The following is an 18,427-nucleotide window of genomic DNA, read 5'->3' on the forward strand; positions in this document are numbered from 1 at the left end:
TTATCCAACAAGTCTCTAATTAATTTTCCTATTATGGGTAGTGCCTTTTTACATGGAATGTTCTCTTGACACTTTAAAGCAAATAGTCTGTCATTACTAATTCATTAAGTATTCACACAGATGCTATTAATCACAATGAACTAATGTGGTATTAATGGGTAGGTTATTAATCTGCAATTACATGCAGATTTCCTAATAAACTCAAGCTGCCCAAGTTTTTCGAGGAAAAAAGTAAGGGAAAACAAAATGAGCAAATCCTTCATAAAACAAATTAAGGAGAAGAAATACCTCTCCCTGTACCATAAGAGAGGATGTATAAAATTCGTTTTCTTTTCATCCTAAGAAATCTTTGTTCTTACTCAATACAATGACATTTGCAATAAAGAGGTTTTCATCAAAATAATAATATAAATGAAGGAAAAATAAAACACCCATGCACCCTGGAGAGGTACTGAATTTCTTTAATGCCATAACATGTTCTTAGATGTAGCAAAGACTGACTGCTCAACATGAGGTCCCTGAAACAGCAGTGTGAGCATCACCTGAGAACTTGCCAGAAATGCAGAATCTCATGGCCCTTCTCAGATTTACTGAAACAGAATCTGCATTTTAACAAGACTCCCACATGATCCACATACACATTCAAGGTTGAGAAGATTGGTATCAAAGTACAGCTTTGTAGCTGCAAACTGGAAAAGAAGGAAGTGGGAGAGTTTTGCTTATACATCCTTGTTCATTAAAGCCTAGGTGTGCTGAGGAGGGAACAGCAGGCAAATCTTGCTGAAATTGTTCAAACGTACATAAACAAGGTGGATATGACAAGCAGCTGGGAAATCTTGATTACTAGAAAAACAATTTACACACCATATTTCATGAAAGCTAAGAAGCACATTTTTTTTTAACATTTGAACATCTCTGAAATTGGAATCCATCTTAAAACTGTCAGCCAGACAGTCACGAAGTAGATGCCATTGCCTGCCCGTATACGACCTTGATCTAGCAGTTCTTATCATCAACACTTCAAATGAGTTGGTTGGTTGCCTGACTAGGAAATTGTCACTTAACGCATCTTCAGAAAGATTTCACTGGAGTTTGGCTATGAAAGTAAAACTTACTGTGTATCCAAAAAAACAGCCTTGGAGGAAAATCCCTGAGATGATTGGGAGCACATTTTAAAGAAATGCTGAATCACTGCTGTTATTGATGGAAAGAAGACAATGTTTTGTGAGAATATAAAAGTACTGATGGTTTGAAATCAAAAAGACTATGAAGAAGTTTTAGGAATAAATTACCCCATCTCTTTTGCTTGCATTTTCCTTTTTAATTAATGTAAAAGACTAATATGTGATAAAAATTAATGTCTAAGCCTAAAAGAACTTTTGATGAACATAACATAAAAATTCCCAATCCTAAGAAATCATTGTGTAATAGCTTAGTCTTAGTCAGCGTACATGAAATAAAGGTGCATCTTTCAGCTGGCAGTCTTTTTGATTCGATGAAATGTGGTATTATTTACTAGTTTATTATGTATTAGTTGATGCTATGAAAGACCCAGCAGTGTTTGTGTCTTCTCTTGCTTAATTTTAAGTCAAATAAATATAACCAACAAAACTGCATGTCACTATAGCATTACCACTACAGAAGACCCAGTATTTTTCCTCCTGGGAAATAATAAATGTGTCTAGAATATTCAAGCTGTGTTTCGATTTAAATAAAAGAAGGCAAGAGAACAACTATTCCAAATGACTGCAAAAGCATTTTAAGGACAAGTGAACCTCCGGGTGAGATGAGACATTTTAATTCCCGAATATTGGGTTTCACATCTAGGTCTCAGGGGCAAAAATACAAGTTTGGCTGACTGGGAAGGCAGGCGTGAGGTCTCTGGCAAGAGCAGCTTCGTGGGCGTCCCGCCACACCGTGGGCTGTGCAGCCGGCAGACCTCAACCAGAGCCACAATTGCCTCCCTTCCTCACCCAGCACTTCCCACGCGGTCCCCACTAGACATGTTTCATTCTGGCAACGATCTGCAGCTTTCAAACCCTAACTTCCCTTCCCCTTCTCCGCAGCTCACGACACCAACACCTTTGACCTCAATTTAAATAATCAAATTGTTATGTCTTAATTTACTCACACTGGTCACGTATCCAGACCAGGGTGTAGATCAAGGGGGAAAAGAGAAATCTCTTTTCTTACATTATTCCAAGACTTGGTCAAAATGTTGGGAAATATAAGTTGAGAGAATTAATTAGGGCATTGCCCGACATTCTTTAGTGTGCACTAGCAAAGCATGCTGCCAGAGGGGTTATTTTGAACGGCTCTCATTTCAGAAAACTCACAGAACCTTCTCCAAGAGACAGTGGCTATAGTTCTCTACTCAGTTAGTTTAGAGAGCACCCTTGACTAGGTTCTCAGACTTGGCTGCATATTAGAACTAGCTGCAGAAGCAGGGTATTAAATAGCTTAAAGAGTGGAAATGCAGGGTGCACACCAGACCAGTTACATCAAAACCTCTGAGGATGGGACCCAGGCATCTGTGTCTATTAAGCTCCCAAATGACTCCAGTGTACAGCTGGGGTTGAGAAGCACTTGACTAGAACTGCCCCGTCCAATTCAGAAGCGGGTAGTTGCAAGGTGCTACTGAATGCCTGAAATGTGACCCGTCTACAAGGTAATGTGTTGCAAGTTTAAGACACGTCCTGCATTTCTTAGGACTTAGTAGGCAAGAAAAAAATATAAAATGTCTCACGTGTAAGTTTTTTATACTGATTCCATGAAACGACAGTATTTTGGATATGTTGTGTTAGATTAAAAAAAAATAATTTCATCCAATTCCTTTCTACTTTAATGTAGCTATTAGAAAATGTAAAATTACATGAGTTGCATCTATGACTCACGTTACATTTCTTTTCGACATCACTATTCTGGAAGATGCCTTATAGGTCACTAGCTGTGTGAATATGAGAGACTTACATAACCACTCTAAGTCTCCACTTTCACAACTGTAAAATGGCATAATACCACTTCCCCGGTTTTCAGGAGTTTTACCATGTGCTAAGGGTCAAACATCTGAATTCGAATCCTTCCTCCATCGCCTCTTAGCTGTGTGATCTTGGGCTGGTGATTGACTTTACTGCTTGGCTACTTCTATTTCCTCATGCCCAAAAAGCAGATCAATCTTCCATCTTACAGGCTTGTGAGTTCAGTTTAGAGACTTCAAAAAAGGTAGCAAGTGTATTATTAAATAAGGTCACCTCTATAAAGTGTGTAGACTGTCAGGCCCTTCTCTGTGTGATGTATTCTTATGAGTTTGGGAGGTGAGGGGATCTGTTAAAGGCTAACTTCACAGCGATGAGTCAAAATACCCACATTAGTAGTAAAACAGGGGAGAAATGGGGATTTTTCCACATTGTAAAGATGCTCAATCCAGCCACACCTTCAAGCTGCAGTTGAAAAGTTCTCAGAATTGAGGATGAGAGCTCAGCTGAAATCATCTAATCAAAGAGTGAGGAAATGGGAGGATGAAATGTTCAACTCCACTTGGCCATGCCTTTGTGAACAATCAACTTTTTAATTTTTCTAGTGACTGAGTTTTGCCACTGACCAATTAGGAGTAGAAAAAAGGTAAGTGATTGTTCCATTTCTCTAGACATTCAAGACCCAGGAAATCTGAGTCATCTGCTTCTGCTGTGAAATCTGGATGACCCTTAGACATTCCTGCCCAAATCCCATTTTTCTCAGCTCAGTTGTTATTCCTGCTTCTGGCAACCAACAGCAGGAACACGTGGGGACTTGAAGGGGCTTCAGGAATCGTTACCACCAAAGCTCATGTGGGTAGGCTTTGAATAGTTACCACCAAAATATAGGACTTTTCTTCCCTTTTCAGTCATCTTCTTTCAGGAAGTGGCTTTTCAAAAATACACAACCCTTCTGAACAACTACAAAGTAAAACACATTATACACGCCAACCATGCCAAAAAGGGTGTGGGCAGGTTGGGAAGAATCATTGCAGGTGTATATATGTCTTTCTTAGGATGTGAATATCCTGTGTCATCAGTCATGCCCCAAAACTTATATTTAGTCAAAGGATCCCAAATTTAGTTGACAATCTTCTAAAGTAAAATGTTTTTTATCTTCCTACAACATTCAAGCTAACTAGCAGGAAACTTTTCATTATGTGTTGCAATATTTATACTACAAACATGCCCCCTCATCTGTTTTCCTACTTCTTTTTTTAATGTAGAGCATTTCTAGGCTGTCATTCCACTTTTCAGAAACCTCAGCTTCCTTGCCCCCAGTCAAAAATCTCAAAATGGATTCTGACATCCTTCAGCTGCCCATCTCACTCCTGTCATCTCTCACCAACAGCCCTGCTCATTCCTTCCACAGAGCCAAGTTCACTCCAGCACCTCCAGATTTACAGCCCCGCTCCATCCCTGCCATTCCAAATTCAAACAAGAGTCCCCATCTTTAAGATCAGATGACAAGCAAGCTCTTTCATAAACCACATAATATGTACTTATGAATGAAGACACTACTTTGTGTATTACTACTTCCAATCATTTGCACTGTTTAGAAATATTTTCAGCTATACTATGGCAAAAGCTGTATCATCTCTAGTTGGGCATTGACCTTTTAACTCTCTGCTTTCATAATAGGTATTTGGCAATAGTAATTTCACCTATAAATACATTTGTTCTGTGGCATAGGTAAGCCCATAAAAGCTTGCACTTAATCACTTCAAAGCTTGGCATTGGCACAAACTCCAAACACCTATCTCTGGTTTCATCTAATATCCTTATAAACACCTATTAACTGTCGGTAATGTGTTCATCACCCAGGGATTCTAGACAGCAAATTGTTCAAATATTTGGGTATGAATGGACCCATGGGGCCATGTAATAGCCATCTCCACTCAAAACACCTGAATTAGGACGTATTGTAAAGCTAAAATAAAACTATACCTTTTTGAGGCATGCCCAACAATCTTTACACAGGCAGGGGTTCTTAATCTTTTTCGTGCCATACATCTCCTGGGCAAGCGCTTAAAACCCATGGGCCATTCTCAAAATAATGTCTACAAGAACATAAGAAACATGGGTTTATAATGGAACCCAGTTATTTCAAAACACAGTTAACAAAACAGTTGTCTTACTGTTTAAAATCATGATAGATGCACTACTTCAAAAATTCATTAAATAAGATCTCGCATCGAGTCTAGCCACCACTATGATTTTGAAGTGGTGATGTAGGTAGATGCTATTTCAAGATAGCTGTAACATCTGTATTAAGATTTTTAAAAATGATGATTCCCATTGGTAACCAAATCACAGCTTACAAACCAGAGTTTGTAAACTACAGTCATAATTAAAGAAAATGCTAAAGTTCCATCAGAGGTTAGTGCAAATAAAGATGCTTTTTTTTTGTTTTCCTATTCAAGTCCCTGAATTCTATCAACAGCTCTCTTGAGGTGACATGAGTCCAAACTAAAGATCCCCTAGGGATGAGGAAAAGAAAAGAGAGAATGGAAATGGGTATAACTAACAACAACAAAAACAGTGGAATCCAAAGAAGACCGAAAGCAACCTAAGATGACACTTTTCCTTTCACTAATTCCCCTTTCCTCTTCTCTTTCCCTACTGGAGAGACTTAAAACTCATATACACCATTGAGTGTGTTGTCTGACCAATTAAATTATCAAGACTTTTCAGGGTTTGAGGTCATGACCAAGGTCCGGCAATAAAGCTGGGAAAACACAAATATCCTAATCTATTGTTTTCATCCCCATGATGCTTCTTTCCTGATCACCTGACACTTTTACACAGGTGGGCAAGCATAGATGAGAAAAACAAATAAGTATGTATACAAACAAGATAATTTCAGATGGTTATACAAACCACAGAGGACACCTATAGAGTAACAGGATAGAGGGGGACTGTAGATGGGAGTAGAGAACTATTTTTACTAAAGGTGTTCTTTGATCCTTCTCTATCAGTGAAATAAATTTAAATTTATTCACAAATAGCTCACCTTTCTAATGGCCGATTCAGGACTCTAGAGCAGCACTGTCTGATAGAAATGTTATCCGAGCCAAATATATAATTGTTAATTTCCCTGTTGCCATATTTGAATAAGTAAAACAAAAAAAGGTGAGATAATGTTTAATAATATATTTTATTTAACCCAACGTATCTAAAAATATTTCAATATGTAATTTATGAAATAAATCATCAATTTATTGGTGAGATATTTTTACATGTTTTCTAAATGAAGTCTCTGAAATTTGGTGTATACTTTACACTTACAGCACATCTCAATTCCAACTAGCCATATTTCAAGTGCTCAAAAGCCACATGTGGCTAGTAGCTACCATACTGAACAGTGTAGCTCTAGAGCCTTTTATTATTACTTTTGGTCATGCTGCATGGCTTGTGGGATCTTAGTTCCCTGAAGGGAGAGCACCCAGGCCCTGGCAGTGAAAGTGCCAAGTCCTAACCACTGGACAACCAGAAAATTCCCTCTAGAATCTTGATTACAGTACCTACTGAAATATTTTGTGATGTGCAGATTTTTAATTTCTACACAGTAGTCTTGGGGCAACTCATTAACTTCTACATCCTCCTATGCCTAACACAATATCTCTTGCTGGATGCAAATGAGGAAATCTAAATTCTGATTGCTACTGGCAATGATCTAAGCCAAGCAGACTTAGAAAGTATGAGACAACGGATGTCAGAGTAGAAACAAAGAAAGAAATGTGATCCTTAGTTTCAGTTGCTAGATCAACCCTTACCTGAAGCCCACATGATTACTAGATTTTTTGGTTACATGAGCCAACAAATTGTCTTTATTGTTTAGGCCAGTCTGAGTTGATGTTTCTGTTACTTGTGATTAAAAACAATTGGCACCAGGAAAAAAGTAAAAGCTCAGAAAATAGTCCTGTGTTCACAGATTAATTAATACAATCAAAATACTGTCTATTTCAATCTATTTGAAGTGAGCACATTTCCCCCAAATCAAAGAGCATACAAATCAGAATAAATGTTATGAATAGATGCAGTTCTTATTTGCAACATTATTTGCAACATTAACCACTACAAAAGAAAAGCTACATTAAAGCCACAGGGGGAAAAAATAGATCTTAAAAAGCTTGGAACAGGTAGGAGTCAAAAAGTAAGACAAGGATATGCACTAGGGGTGGAAATGGATACACAGGAAGAAAATCTAAAATGCTGACTGTCACAGCTACCAGAGCACAGCTTCCTACACATGGTGGCCATTCTCAAGGCCTCTTTACTTCCTTAAGCTATTTAGGAAAGAGGTCATGCCCTAGAGGCAAATACACATTTTCAGAGTCTTCAGGAAGAAATTAATTTCTGTATTTGAAGTAAATGTCTCCTAACAGGAAATTGCTAAACTTATTAAAATTTCACAACTTCTTTCCCCTTCCTCACACTACACGAACCCACACTCCCACCCCACCCATGCTCAAACGAGGTATTGCAATTATGAAAAATGGAAACCACACCAACAAAAAACTGCAGGTAAAATCATTTCATTTCACATTCTAAGTCTTTGACAGAGGCCTAGATCTTTACACAGCATCTCTCTGTGCATACAGGACTCATAACAGCGTATATATAACTTGGCAAGTTGTTGCTTCCTGGGTAGCCCCATGAAAACGAGGCAGAATAGTCAGAAAAAACAGGAATCTGCTCTGAGTAGGCACACTTGGTCTATATAGCAGATTCAATGAGACTTATATGAGCTGAGTTTTCACCAGGAATAAAAGCGCACCACAGTGACTGGCTGCTCATTAGCACTTCCCCATCACGTCCCCATTTTGGTTTTTCTAGTCTGATATCATTTGATTCAAAGAGCTTAATGACATCAAAGGTCATTGGCACATCATGATACCATGCCATGGCATGAAGAAAATGACACAGTTAACTATGTCTTCAATGATCTGAACTTTCTAATTATCTTATGACTTTACAGGGGCTGAACTGTAAGTTTTCAGCTTTTTAGTATTTGCAGAAGATGGTCTGGCTAGGATCACTAACAGGAAGAACAAGATTATAGGGGGGTTATTTAATTATGAGAATCCTTTAAATCTCAGCCAACAGGTATTTACAAATAAATAACCAATCTATGAATCACAGTCATCTTTCTCTGCCTATTAATGCATAGGCCCCACTTCATCTTATTGTTCTGCTAGTGCTGTGTCTGTGCTTGAACATAATAATATACTGCATTTCTTTATAAAATATTGGCCAAGATCGCTATTCCATATAGAGATGAGCTGGCCCTAGCCTACGTCATCTGTCTTCTGTTTGACACAAGTGTTCTAGCTCACTCATTGCTTTATGTTTCATAAGTGCTCATTTGCAAAATTTTCATCTGTTCGTTCATAAGCAATGCATGCTGTGTCAATTTCATAGTCACATGAAAATTTGGGAGGCTTTGTAGGAAGGAAATTTTAAGACATTCAAATGCATAACTATATTCAGACCTTTAAAAAAAACAAATCCTAATTCTTAGAACAAGAAATAATTTTATTTTCCAAGTAGAAATCTGAGTCTTATATGCCATTTAAAGAAAAAAATTCATGAAGCCAGGTTGCTGACTTCAATAGAGGGCAATTTTTCATCAGCCAGGTGTGTCAAACCCATTTTATTTCACAAATTGAACAGCCATTTCTGTGTGTTCTCTGTCAGTCATAAGAAAATGGTATTCTTTTGATTGGTCTCATCGGGTTTTATTTTTGGATATTCTTTTTATCAAGGGTGAGGAAAAATATCTAGACAGTATTTAATATTTTTGAAAGCACATGATATTTACAGAGGATAAGACCAGAATAAAACTTAAAGCATCTGATAGACACTACTTCATGAGCCGCAGAACTATCTTTGAGACAAAATGGAAGAGCAAAGGACAAATATTGAGGGCCTGCAATATGCCAGGAACTAGACTGGGTAATTTATATAGGTCATCCTGTTTAGTCCTCACAAATCCTATGAAATGGGTATTCTTATCTCCATTTGAAAGACAAAAAAAAGCTGAGCTAGGTGAGCTAACTGACCAAAAGTAACACAAAGGAGAAATGAAAGGAAAGGATTCAAATCCAACTCTGTGGCATTAACACTCAGGCTCTGAGAGGCTTATAATGAAGATAAAATCTGGAAACCACTTAATGGCAACACATGAACTGATGAAACAAATTGCAGTATATCCATACAAAACAGTCATGGCAAATAATAGTATAGAGCTATTTATACTGACCTGAAAAGATGTTAACATGTCACATAAAAATAACATTATAAAAATAGAATATACAATCCTTATATATATATATATATATAATTGTATATGTATATTTGCATTTAAAAGCTTATCACTTGGTATTAGGATCCGAAGTATGTTTCCTCTCACTAGTCATTTATGCTGATCTACAATGAGCTTGTATCACCTGGGTGGTTAGACGGATGAGTAGACTGACTGAAAGATACACAGATACATAGATAGATAAAGAATAAATATATATTAATAATTAGAATTTAAAGACCAAGTGTTTAATTCTTGGATTGGCTTTTCCTCCCTTCCATCTTTCACTCTTCCCAGTCCCCCATCTGCATTTCCTGGGATCACCTCCCAAAATAAACAACTTGCATGCTAAATAAATAAAGAATATTTAGTGTTTAAAAAATAAGATTGCCAGCACATCTGGTATCTGAAAAGTTCTATTTATATACTTGAAGAATATCTGGGCTTCCCTGGTGGCTCAGTAGTAAAGAATCTGCTTGCCAATGCAGGAGATGCTGGTTCAATCCCTGATTTGGGAAGATCCCACATGCTACAATGTAACTAATCCCGGCACCACAACTATTGAGCCTATGTTCTAGAACCCATGAGCTGCAACTACTGAGCCCACGTGCCACAGCTACTGAAGCCTGAGTGCCCTAGAGCTGCTGCTGGGGCTGCTAAGTCGCTTCAGTCGTGCCCGACTCTGTGCAACCCCATAGGCGGCAGCCCACCAGACTCCCCGTCCCTGGGATTCTCCAGGCAAGAACACTGGAGTGAGTTGCCATTTCCTTCTCCAATGCATGAAAGTGAAAAGTGAAAGTGAAGTCGCTCAGTCGTGTCCGACTCCTAGCGACCCCATGGACTGCAGCCCACTAGGCTCCCCCATCCATGGGATTTGCCAGGCAAGAGTAGTGGAGTGGGGTGCCATTGCCTTCTCCAGGGCTAGTGCTCTGCAACAAGAGAAGCTACTGCAATGAGAAGCCTGCCCGCCACAACTAGAGAACAACCTCCACTGGCCACAGCTAGAGAAAAGCCCACACAGCAATGAAGACTCAGCACAGCCAAAAATAAAGTTCTTCCTTTAAAAAAATCTAATTATCTGCAACATATTTGCAGAGTTCAGAAAGATATATATCTATAAATCTGTGTATTGGTATCATCTATACATTTACATATTTTATCTATATGTATAAATATAAAGATATAGACAGAGAATGAGATAATATCTCTACATTTATAGAGAGAATGAAAGAATAATTTGATAAAGAAAATATAGCACAACAGTCATAATCAGGAAATCTGGGTAGAGAGTATATAGGCATTCCTCATACTATTCTTTCAACTTTTAAGTCTGAATTACCTCAGAATTTAAAAGTTCCAAGAATACATATTTCATATTTCAAGCACATACATCTGGCATAAGATGGTACTAATTTAAAAAGAGAAGCTACTCCACGATTTGCTCTCCTTCTTGGCACTTGAAGCAAGAGCCCTATGACTGATTTCGTAATTTATCCTTTACAGTGCATATCAAACTAGAGATTTACTTGTCTGTGTCCTTCCCAGAGGATAGAAATACATGGGGAGCCTCCCATTTTGTTTCACAAGACCAACACAATATTGATAATAGAATTTGACAAACCAAGCACACAAAAATCCATGGACCAAGATGAATCATAAATACAGACACACATATAAGAAACAATTCAATTCTAGCAATGGCTTAAAAGAAAATAATAAACCATCCATATGCAGGATTTATTTCAAGATTATAAGGTTAATTCAGCATGAGGAAATCTAGACAAGTTAAATGAGATACTCCATGTGAGTCTCTTGATAAACAGTGAAGAGATTTTTCTTGAGCAACACTTTTTGTGAACTAGGAATAACAGAACACAATAAAAAATACTAGAAAAAAAGAAAAAGTACATTGGGGGTAAGTGCTAGAGGCATTACAACCCAAGCTAAGAATATTATACCCATTATCATTGCTATAATTCAACATTATTCTGAGGCTCTAGTCAATTATAGTAAAAGGAAAGGAAGAGACAAAAATTGTAATTGTTTCTTAATTTCATGATTACCTTTCCAAAAAATCCCCAAAAAGCTATGACTTAATAAAATAGTTATAATTAGATCCAATATAGATATAAGAAAGCTTTACAATAAGCATCAGGAGTTGGCAAACTTCTTCCCTGAAGGTCAGAGAGTAAATATTTTAAGCTTTACCTGTCATATGGGCTTTCCAGGTCATATGGTCTCTACAGCAACTACTCAGTTCTGATGGTGTGGTGCAAAAGCAGCCATTGATAATGCATAAATGGATGGATGTGGCTGTCTTTCAATAAAATTTTATTTACAAAAACAGGCAGTGGCATGGATTTGGCCCACGGGCCACAGTTTGCTGACCCCTACTCTATACCACAAAAAAACAGGTGATTGAGAAAAGTTGCCATTTAAAGCAGCAAGAAAATATATGAAGACCTAGAAACAACTTTCTAAAGGACCATTCTGCTATATGCAACAGAAATGAGACCGTGAATACTCTTTCAACACAGTGATCTCACTTCTGGGAATTTATCCTAAGGATACATTTAGATAAGGCCATAAAGATGTGCAAACTTGGGTATTTATTATAGTGTTATTTATAATAAGGAAAGATGTCTACTGACATAATCCACATCTATGAGGAATACATCATTTGTTAAAGCAGCTGATGGAGCAGCATGCATAATATCAGCTATTTTTATTTTTTAAATATATGGCTGTGCATATGACATTATGCATATGTATCCACACGTGGGGGAAAAACCTGGGAAGATATATACCCAACTGCTTTATTAGCAGGTATTTCTAGGAGTGGATTTAAGTGTGACTTTCTTTTTACTTTTTGCATGCTATTTTTGCTCCTTTTTATTTTCATAATTAAGCTTAGAAATAACAGTTTCTCATTTTTAAAAGTAGAAAAAAAAAAACTTGTGCTGCTCTTAACAATTTACTCTCATTTTTATTAATTTTAGCCCACATACAGTATCCTCCTCAAACAAAACCCATCGATACTGATTTTAGTTTTTACAGTAAGATGTTCCCAGAAATTCTTTAAATTTTAACAGCTTCATGCCCTGAAGATAGGAATCTTTGGTCTATAACTAATACAAAACGATCATCTTCTGGAAATACTTTTTCTTATCCTTCAGTGATACATCTGCTTATTGGATTGTGTGTAGGCACACATCTTTCTGTCTAGGAAGAAAATAAGCCAGAGAAGGGAGATAGGAAACAGGCAAGAATGGTGGGTAAAGGACCAACACAAGTTAATATCCTACAGGGAAATAAGTCTTAATAAATTCACTCTTCAAGGTCCTATTTACAGTGCCATAGCACAGGAATATCACCTGTTGGGTTATGGGAAAACTCTGACATTCTTCCAAATTCCCACTTACAACTTATGAAGACTAAGTTTCAGCCTTCTAGTATAAAATATAAGTCCATATGGTTTATATCTAATTGTGAAATTTAAGCACATTTTTCCTTACAATTTACAATGTGTGTTAGTTGCTTCATCGTGTCTGACTCTGTGACCCCATGGACTGTAGCTTACCAGGCTCCTCTGTCCATGGGATTCTCCAGGCAAGAATACTGGAGTGGATTGCCATTTCCTTCTCCAGGGGATCTTCCTGACCCAGGGATCGAACCCAGGTCTCCTGCATTGCAGGCAGATTCTTTAGTATCTGAGCTATAGGGAAGTCCCTATAACTGACAATAGGTATTTAATTATTCTGCCAATGATTTTGGATGTTATATACATAAATTGATACATACTTAACTTTTATTAAAATTGATTAAATTAATTCTTAAAATCTTAGGGGAAAGGATATGGAGGAAAAATAAAAATGATTATTCTCAAAATTTTTCAGGAATTCTTTTAGATGTGCTACTGAATGCTAGCTGTATGGCATAATTCAGTTATAAGAAAGTGAAAATGGCATAATTCAGTCATAAGAAAGTGAAAAAAATACCATTTTTGCCTTCTCAAAACAATCACCTTACTTGGCCTTCAAAATCTCTCTATTTCCATCCTGAAGTGCTTTTCTCCAACAGCTCAGCATAAAAATTAGATCAACTGTGAGCAGAAGATCCTCTAGCAAAAGACATTTCCAACTTTTGAAGAGCATGTGTGCATGCAGGCGTATGTGAGTATGTGTGTGTGAGCTTGTCATTGTTTGAGAGGCCATGGGAGAAAGGACAGTCTCCCCAGAGTCAACTTAGCATTTAACAGGAACAATATGACAAATACAAGGTCATCCAGAGTTCTCAAAAGTTATGTCAAAAGACAATGAAGTGTTAAGTACATGTTGTAAACCATGAAAATCCAGGACACAATGAGCAAGTGATGAAGTTTGCTCTGAACATAACAGACAAATGAGTATACTGATATAACATGATTTTCATTAACTATTCCTTTGCTCCCAACCTCAATCAAATACTATTTATCCTTCAGCAGCAAAACTTACTACTATCAAATGTGTACATGAGCTATGCCAGGCTTGCACTGAGATCTGAGAGACTGGAATTCTATAACTTTCCTTCCAATATTCCTTTTTTAAAAATCTTAGAAATGAATTTAGTATAGTTAAAAAGTGAGCAGCCATGCTTCAAATCCAAAACTATGTTTTTCTTGTCAAATATTGCTCTCTGTAAAGTGCATCACCAAACCCCAGCAGAAACTTACCCTTCAACTTGAGGTCGACATTACGTCTGAGCCAAGGATAAATCCCATAGCTTGGCATATCTTCAGGAATTGGATTACTGTGTATCCAGCCATCACAAGCAAACCGGAAGAAATTATCACAAGGGTCCACAGACAGATTTACTTTACTTAAGATGGAAGCAGCTATTTAAAAAGAAAATCATAGGATTAATGACAAGCACTGAACATTGTGTACTGGTCTCTTCCAAATTAAACAACAATTTCATATCAACCAGTTCCCAAGCCTTGGTTTTCACATTTCCCTTCAAATGACTCCCTGAATCAACTTTGTCATATTAAACTACTACATTCAGACCGTGTGGGTAAAAGTTTGGTGGTAATATTGTTATTGGTTTTTGCAGGACCACCCCTAACATCTGTTTCAGCAATACAAACAGAGTGTACAGGTAAACTGTCTGGCAGAATGCATGTGACATTTCCTTCAATTCTTCTGCAAGGTGACTTTGCTACTCTTTCCACCAGCATCTATTTCCCCTGCCTTGAATCTGGGCTGGCCTTATAACTTGCTTTGACCAGAAGAAAATGGCAGGGCAAGTTTTCATGAGTTTCAAAGCTAAGCCTTAAGAGGCCTTTCATCTTCCACATTAAATCCCTTTGAATGGAGCCCTGAGACTGCCCTCTGAAGAGGAGGAGGTAAGGCCACATGAAGAAAAACCAAGCCACCACCAATGGCCAGGCATGTGATTGAGACTATCATGGACCTTTCAGGCCAGGCAAGCCTCCAGCTGACTGCAGCTATATGAATGAGCCTAAGACAATCTCCACAGAGGAACCCCACCAAACCCAAATCATCATAAGAAATATTAAACCACTCATTTCAGGCCTTTAAGGTTTGGGGTGGTTTGTTCCACAACAAAGACTAACTGAAACAGAGGCCCACACACAAAATCTAAATGTTGAAAAGATCTATTTACAATATATTCATACTTTCATAAAGACCTGGAGGGCCAGGTATGGATTCTTAAACCCCTTGACATTTAGGGAAGCTCTCAGAGAAATGAACCCCTGGAAGAGATCCAAAGAGGCCCTGAAAGGAAGCTTGGGGCCATCTTAGAGGGCATTCTGGGTTGCAGAAGGAGAGGGCTGTTGCTTTGGCCCCACAGACTCCTTGTCCAGGGGAGAGGCGTGGCCAGAGCAGGGCAAAGAGGAACTTTCTAAATGAGGGGCCCAAGGCAGACGCCACTCTTGCCCAAGTCTAGGGGCAGAACTGGCTATCTGTATAAGTTAACAGAAAGACACAATAGACTGATCTGCCATTTTTTCCTTTCTTAAAGCCACACTCAATTACATATGGAAGACAATCAGTAGGAAGTTTGTGCATAGCTAAATATGTATCTATGAGCTTAAAAAAAAAATCTTTCATTACAAGATGAGAAGGTCCCCAAATTCCTAATACTAAACTCCAACTCTCTTTCAACTGCTGGCTACCACTCTAACCTAAAGATATGCACCAAATCATTTTTTTAAGGGCAGCCAATATTTTAATGACATTGGAAAGATGACATCCTGGGTGATTTTTATCCTTAATTAATGCCAGAATACATTTATGTTTGAAGTAATGGAAACCCAATGAGTTTTCAGCTAAACATGAATGACTAGCCAAAAAAAGTATAATCTGCATAAATGTAGATACGCATACTACAGTTTGGTTATGTGTGGTTCTTCCAGGTTTAAAAGTAAGGCTACTTATTTCCTTAGCCTAGACATTCTATGAAAATTTCAAACAGCTTTATGTCTTCAATGAAGTGACTAATATACAAGCATCCTAATCGCTACAGAAATTCAAATTCCCCACCACTCTCAATCCTTCCACACACTCCCCCAAGAAGCAAAAAAAAAAAGTGGTTTAGAATCTAAGTTTGGCAAAGTTTAAATTAACATTTTTATCTTTCTTTGTTAATTAATTATTTTAATTGGAGGCTAATTACTTTACAATATCATAGTGGTTTTTGCCATACATTGACATGAATCAGCCATGGGTGTACATGTGTTCCCCATCCTGAACCCCCTCCATCTTCCCTCCCCATCCCACCCCTCAGGGTCATCCCAGTGCACCAGCCTTGAGCACCCTGTCTCATGCATCAAACCTGGACTGGCGATCTATTTCACATATGGTAATATACATATTTCAATGCTATTCTCTCAAATCATCCTACCCTTGCCTTCTCCCACAGAGTCCAAAAGTCTGTTCTTTACATCTGTGTCTCTTTTGCTGTCTCACATATAGGGTCATCATTACCATCTTTCTAAATTCCATATATATGCGTTAATATACTGTATTGGTGTTTTTCTTTCTGACTTACTTCACTCTGTATAATAGGCTCCAGTTTCATCCACCTCATTAGAACTGGCCCAAAAAATATGGAATGCTTCACAAACTTGTGTGTCATCCTTGTGCAGGGGCCATGCTAATCTCTGTATCATTCCAATTTTAGTATATGTGCTGCCAAAGCGAGCACAATATTTTTATCTTTCAAAATTAATTAGGTTGCCTCCAATTACAATTTTTGTTTCTGCTACTATTTCATCACTAATATGTAATATGCAAATATGTTAGGACACAAAGTTTTCATTTTAGTTTATATTTATGGTTAATCGGGCTCTGCAGTCCCAGAATGAATCTGCTGTGTGACACCTCAGGGACATGGATCACAGAAGTTTCAGTCCCATACAATATTCACATAAGCACACTGTTTACTGGCTACCTTCCCAAATCCCCCAGCCCCAAACCCTCAAATGTATCCCATCTCCTCAGTATTCTTGCAGGTATCTAAACTGCAAGATCAGCTCTGACCTCAGTCCTGATACAAAGTGGAGAATACATCACTCACACTGAATTTGGAACTGAGCCCACTAAGTGGAAAAACTCCAGCTACAGCCTCTCAATTCATCATTCACAGTTCACAGCTGGGCACAGGGTTGCACTTTATACAGAGGAGCTGTGACTTAAAATTGCAAGGGACCATAATTGTCAAGACACCAAAACTCCTTTCCCCCTACTCAATTCATGGATAAAACTCAGAGAGTCTTCTTTTAATAAAAGAAATACGATGACAAAGAAACTCTGCGAAATGCCAGGCTATGTAGTCCCTCAAGTCATCACATACAAGACAAATTGTTATTTGGTCTCCAGCTAGCATTTGTGTAGTAGAGGTGGAGGCACTACTCCTTATACCAGCCTGACTTCTTAAAGTTTAACCAGGGCTAAAAGGGGTGGGGTGGGTGGTAACAATAAAGTCACTAATACTGAGCAGTTTCCCTCTGTGCCAGGAACTATGCTAAGCCCTTCTCAGGCAGTGTAGCCTCATCACATACTCTAGACCCAGACCACCTGATTTTGAATGCCAACACCACCATGCAATAACTATGCAACCTTAGCCTCTCTGTATTTTAGTTTCCTCATCTGTAAAATGGGGTAATAAAAGCACCACATAGGATTTTCATGAGAATTAAATGAGTACGTGTAAAGCACTTAGAAAAGTGTCAGGCACACTGCCAAATAAATACAGTTGCCAGATAAAGTACAGAATACCTAGTGAAATTTGCATTTCATATAAATGACTACTTTTATAGTGCAAGTACTACCAAGTATTTCATGGGACATACTTGTACCAAAAAAAAAAAATTTGTCATTGTATATCTGCAATTCAAATTTAACTGGGCATCCTGAATGTATGCATGTAGCTAAATCTGGCAACCATACATACAAATTTGCTATTACAATTTCACAAACACTCATGCTAAACTCTTGACGCCAGATGTTTCAGAGCTCATAGAGTCTAGAAAAGCAATGCAATGCATAAACCACAGATGATATAATACTGCCAGCAATGTCTGAAGTAGCACTCCTGAAGCAAACACATTAATAATTCTATAGGGAACAGTGCGCATTCTCTGAAGACGGATGAATAATGCCTAAAACAGCCTCACATGAGTTAAGATACAGTTCTGCCATCACAAGAATTGACGCCAGGTCCTATCTTGCCAACTGAGTTACAATGCTCTCTGAGTAAGGGGTAAAGGGGAAGACATCATGGACCTCAACTTCTCATACTAACACCATCATTATTTTCTTCTATTCTCATAACCAGCATGATAAATTAAAAACTCTTCCCTGGTGGCTCAGTAGGAAAGAATCTACCTGCCAACGCAGGAGAACGGGGTTCAATCCCTGATCGGTAACATCTCACATGCTACAAAGCAATTAAGCCCTGTGGGCCACGACGACTGAGCCTGTGCTCTGTAATGAGAAGCCACCACAATAAGTCCACTCGTCACAACTAGAGAGGAACCTCTGTGCTCCACAACTAGAGAAAGTCCATGGGAAGTAATAAAGGCCCAGTGCAGAAAAAAAAA

At 38.1% G+C, this 18,427-nt stretch overlaps 1 protein-coding gene and 1 non-coding gene across 2 annotated transcripts in view; both read right to left on the reverse strand.

Moving 5' to 3' along the window:
* Positions 1–18,427, reverse strand: part of PHEX (phosphate regulating endopeptidase X-linked) — a 228,136-nt gene that overhangs the window by 181,593 nt on the left and 28,116 nt on the right. The window contains exon 3 of the mRNA XM_061407917.1: positions 14,033–14,194. Within this exon, the coding sequence (XP_061263901.1) occupies positions 14,033–14,194 (162 nt within the window). The remainder of the gene's footprint in view (positions 1–14,032; positions 14,195–18,427) is intronic.
* Positions 16,427–16,530, reverse strand: LOC133243657 (U6 spliceosomal RNA). Its single transcript, XR_009735198.1, has one exon. It is a non-coding gene; the product is annotated as a U6 spliceosomal RNA (small nuclear RNA).

Source organism: Bos javanicus, chromosome X (assembly GCF_032452875.1).
Source record: "Bos javanicus breed banteng chromosome X, ARS-OSU_banteng_1.0, whole genome shotgun sequence".
Taxonomy (NCBI): domain Eukaryota; kingdom Metazoa; phylum Chordata; class Mammalia; order Artiodactyla; family Bovidae; genus Bos; species Bos javanicus.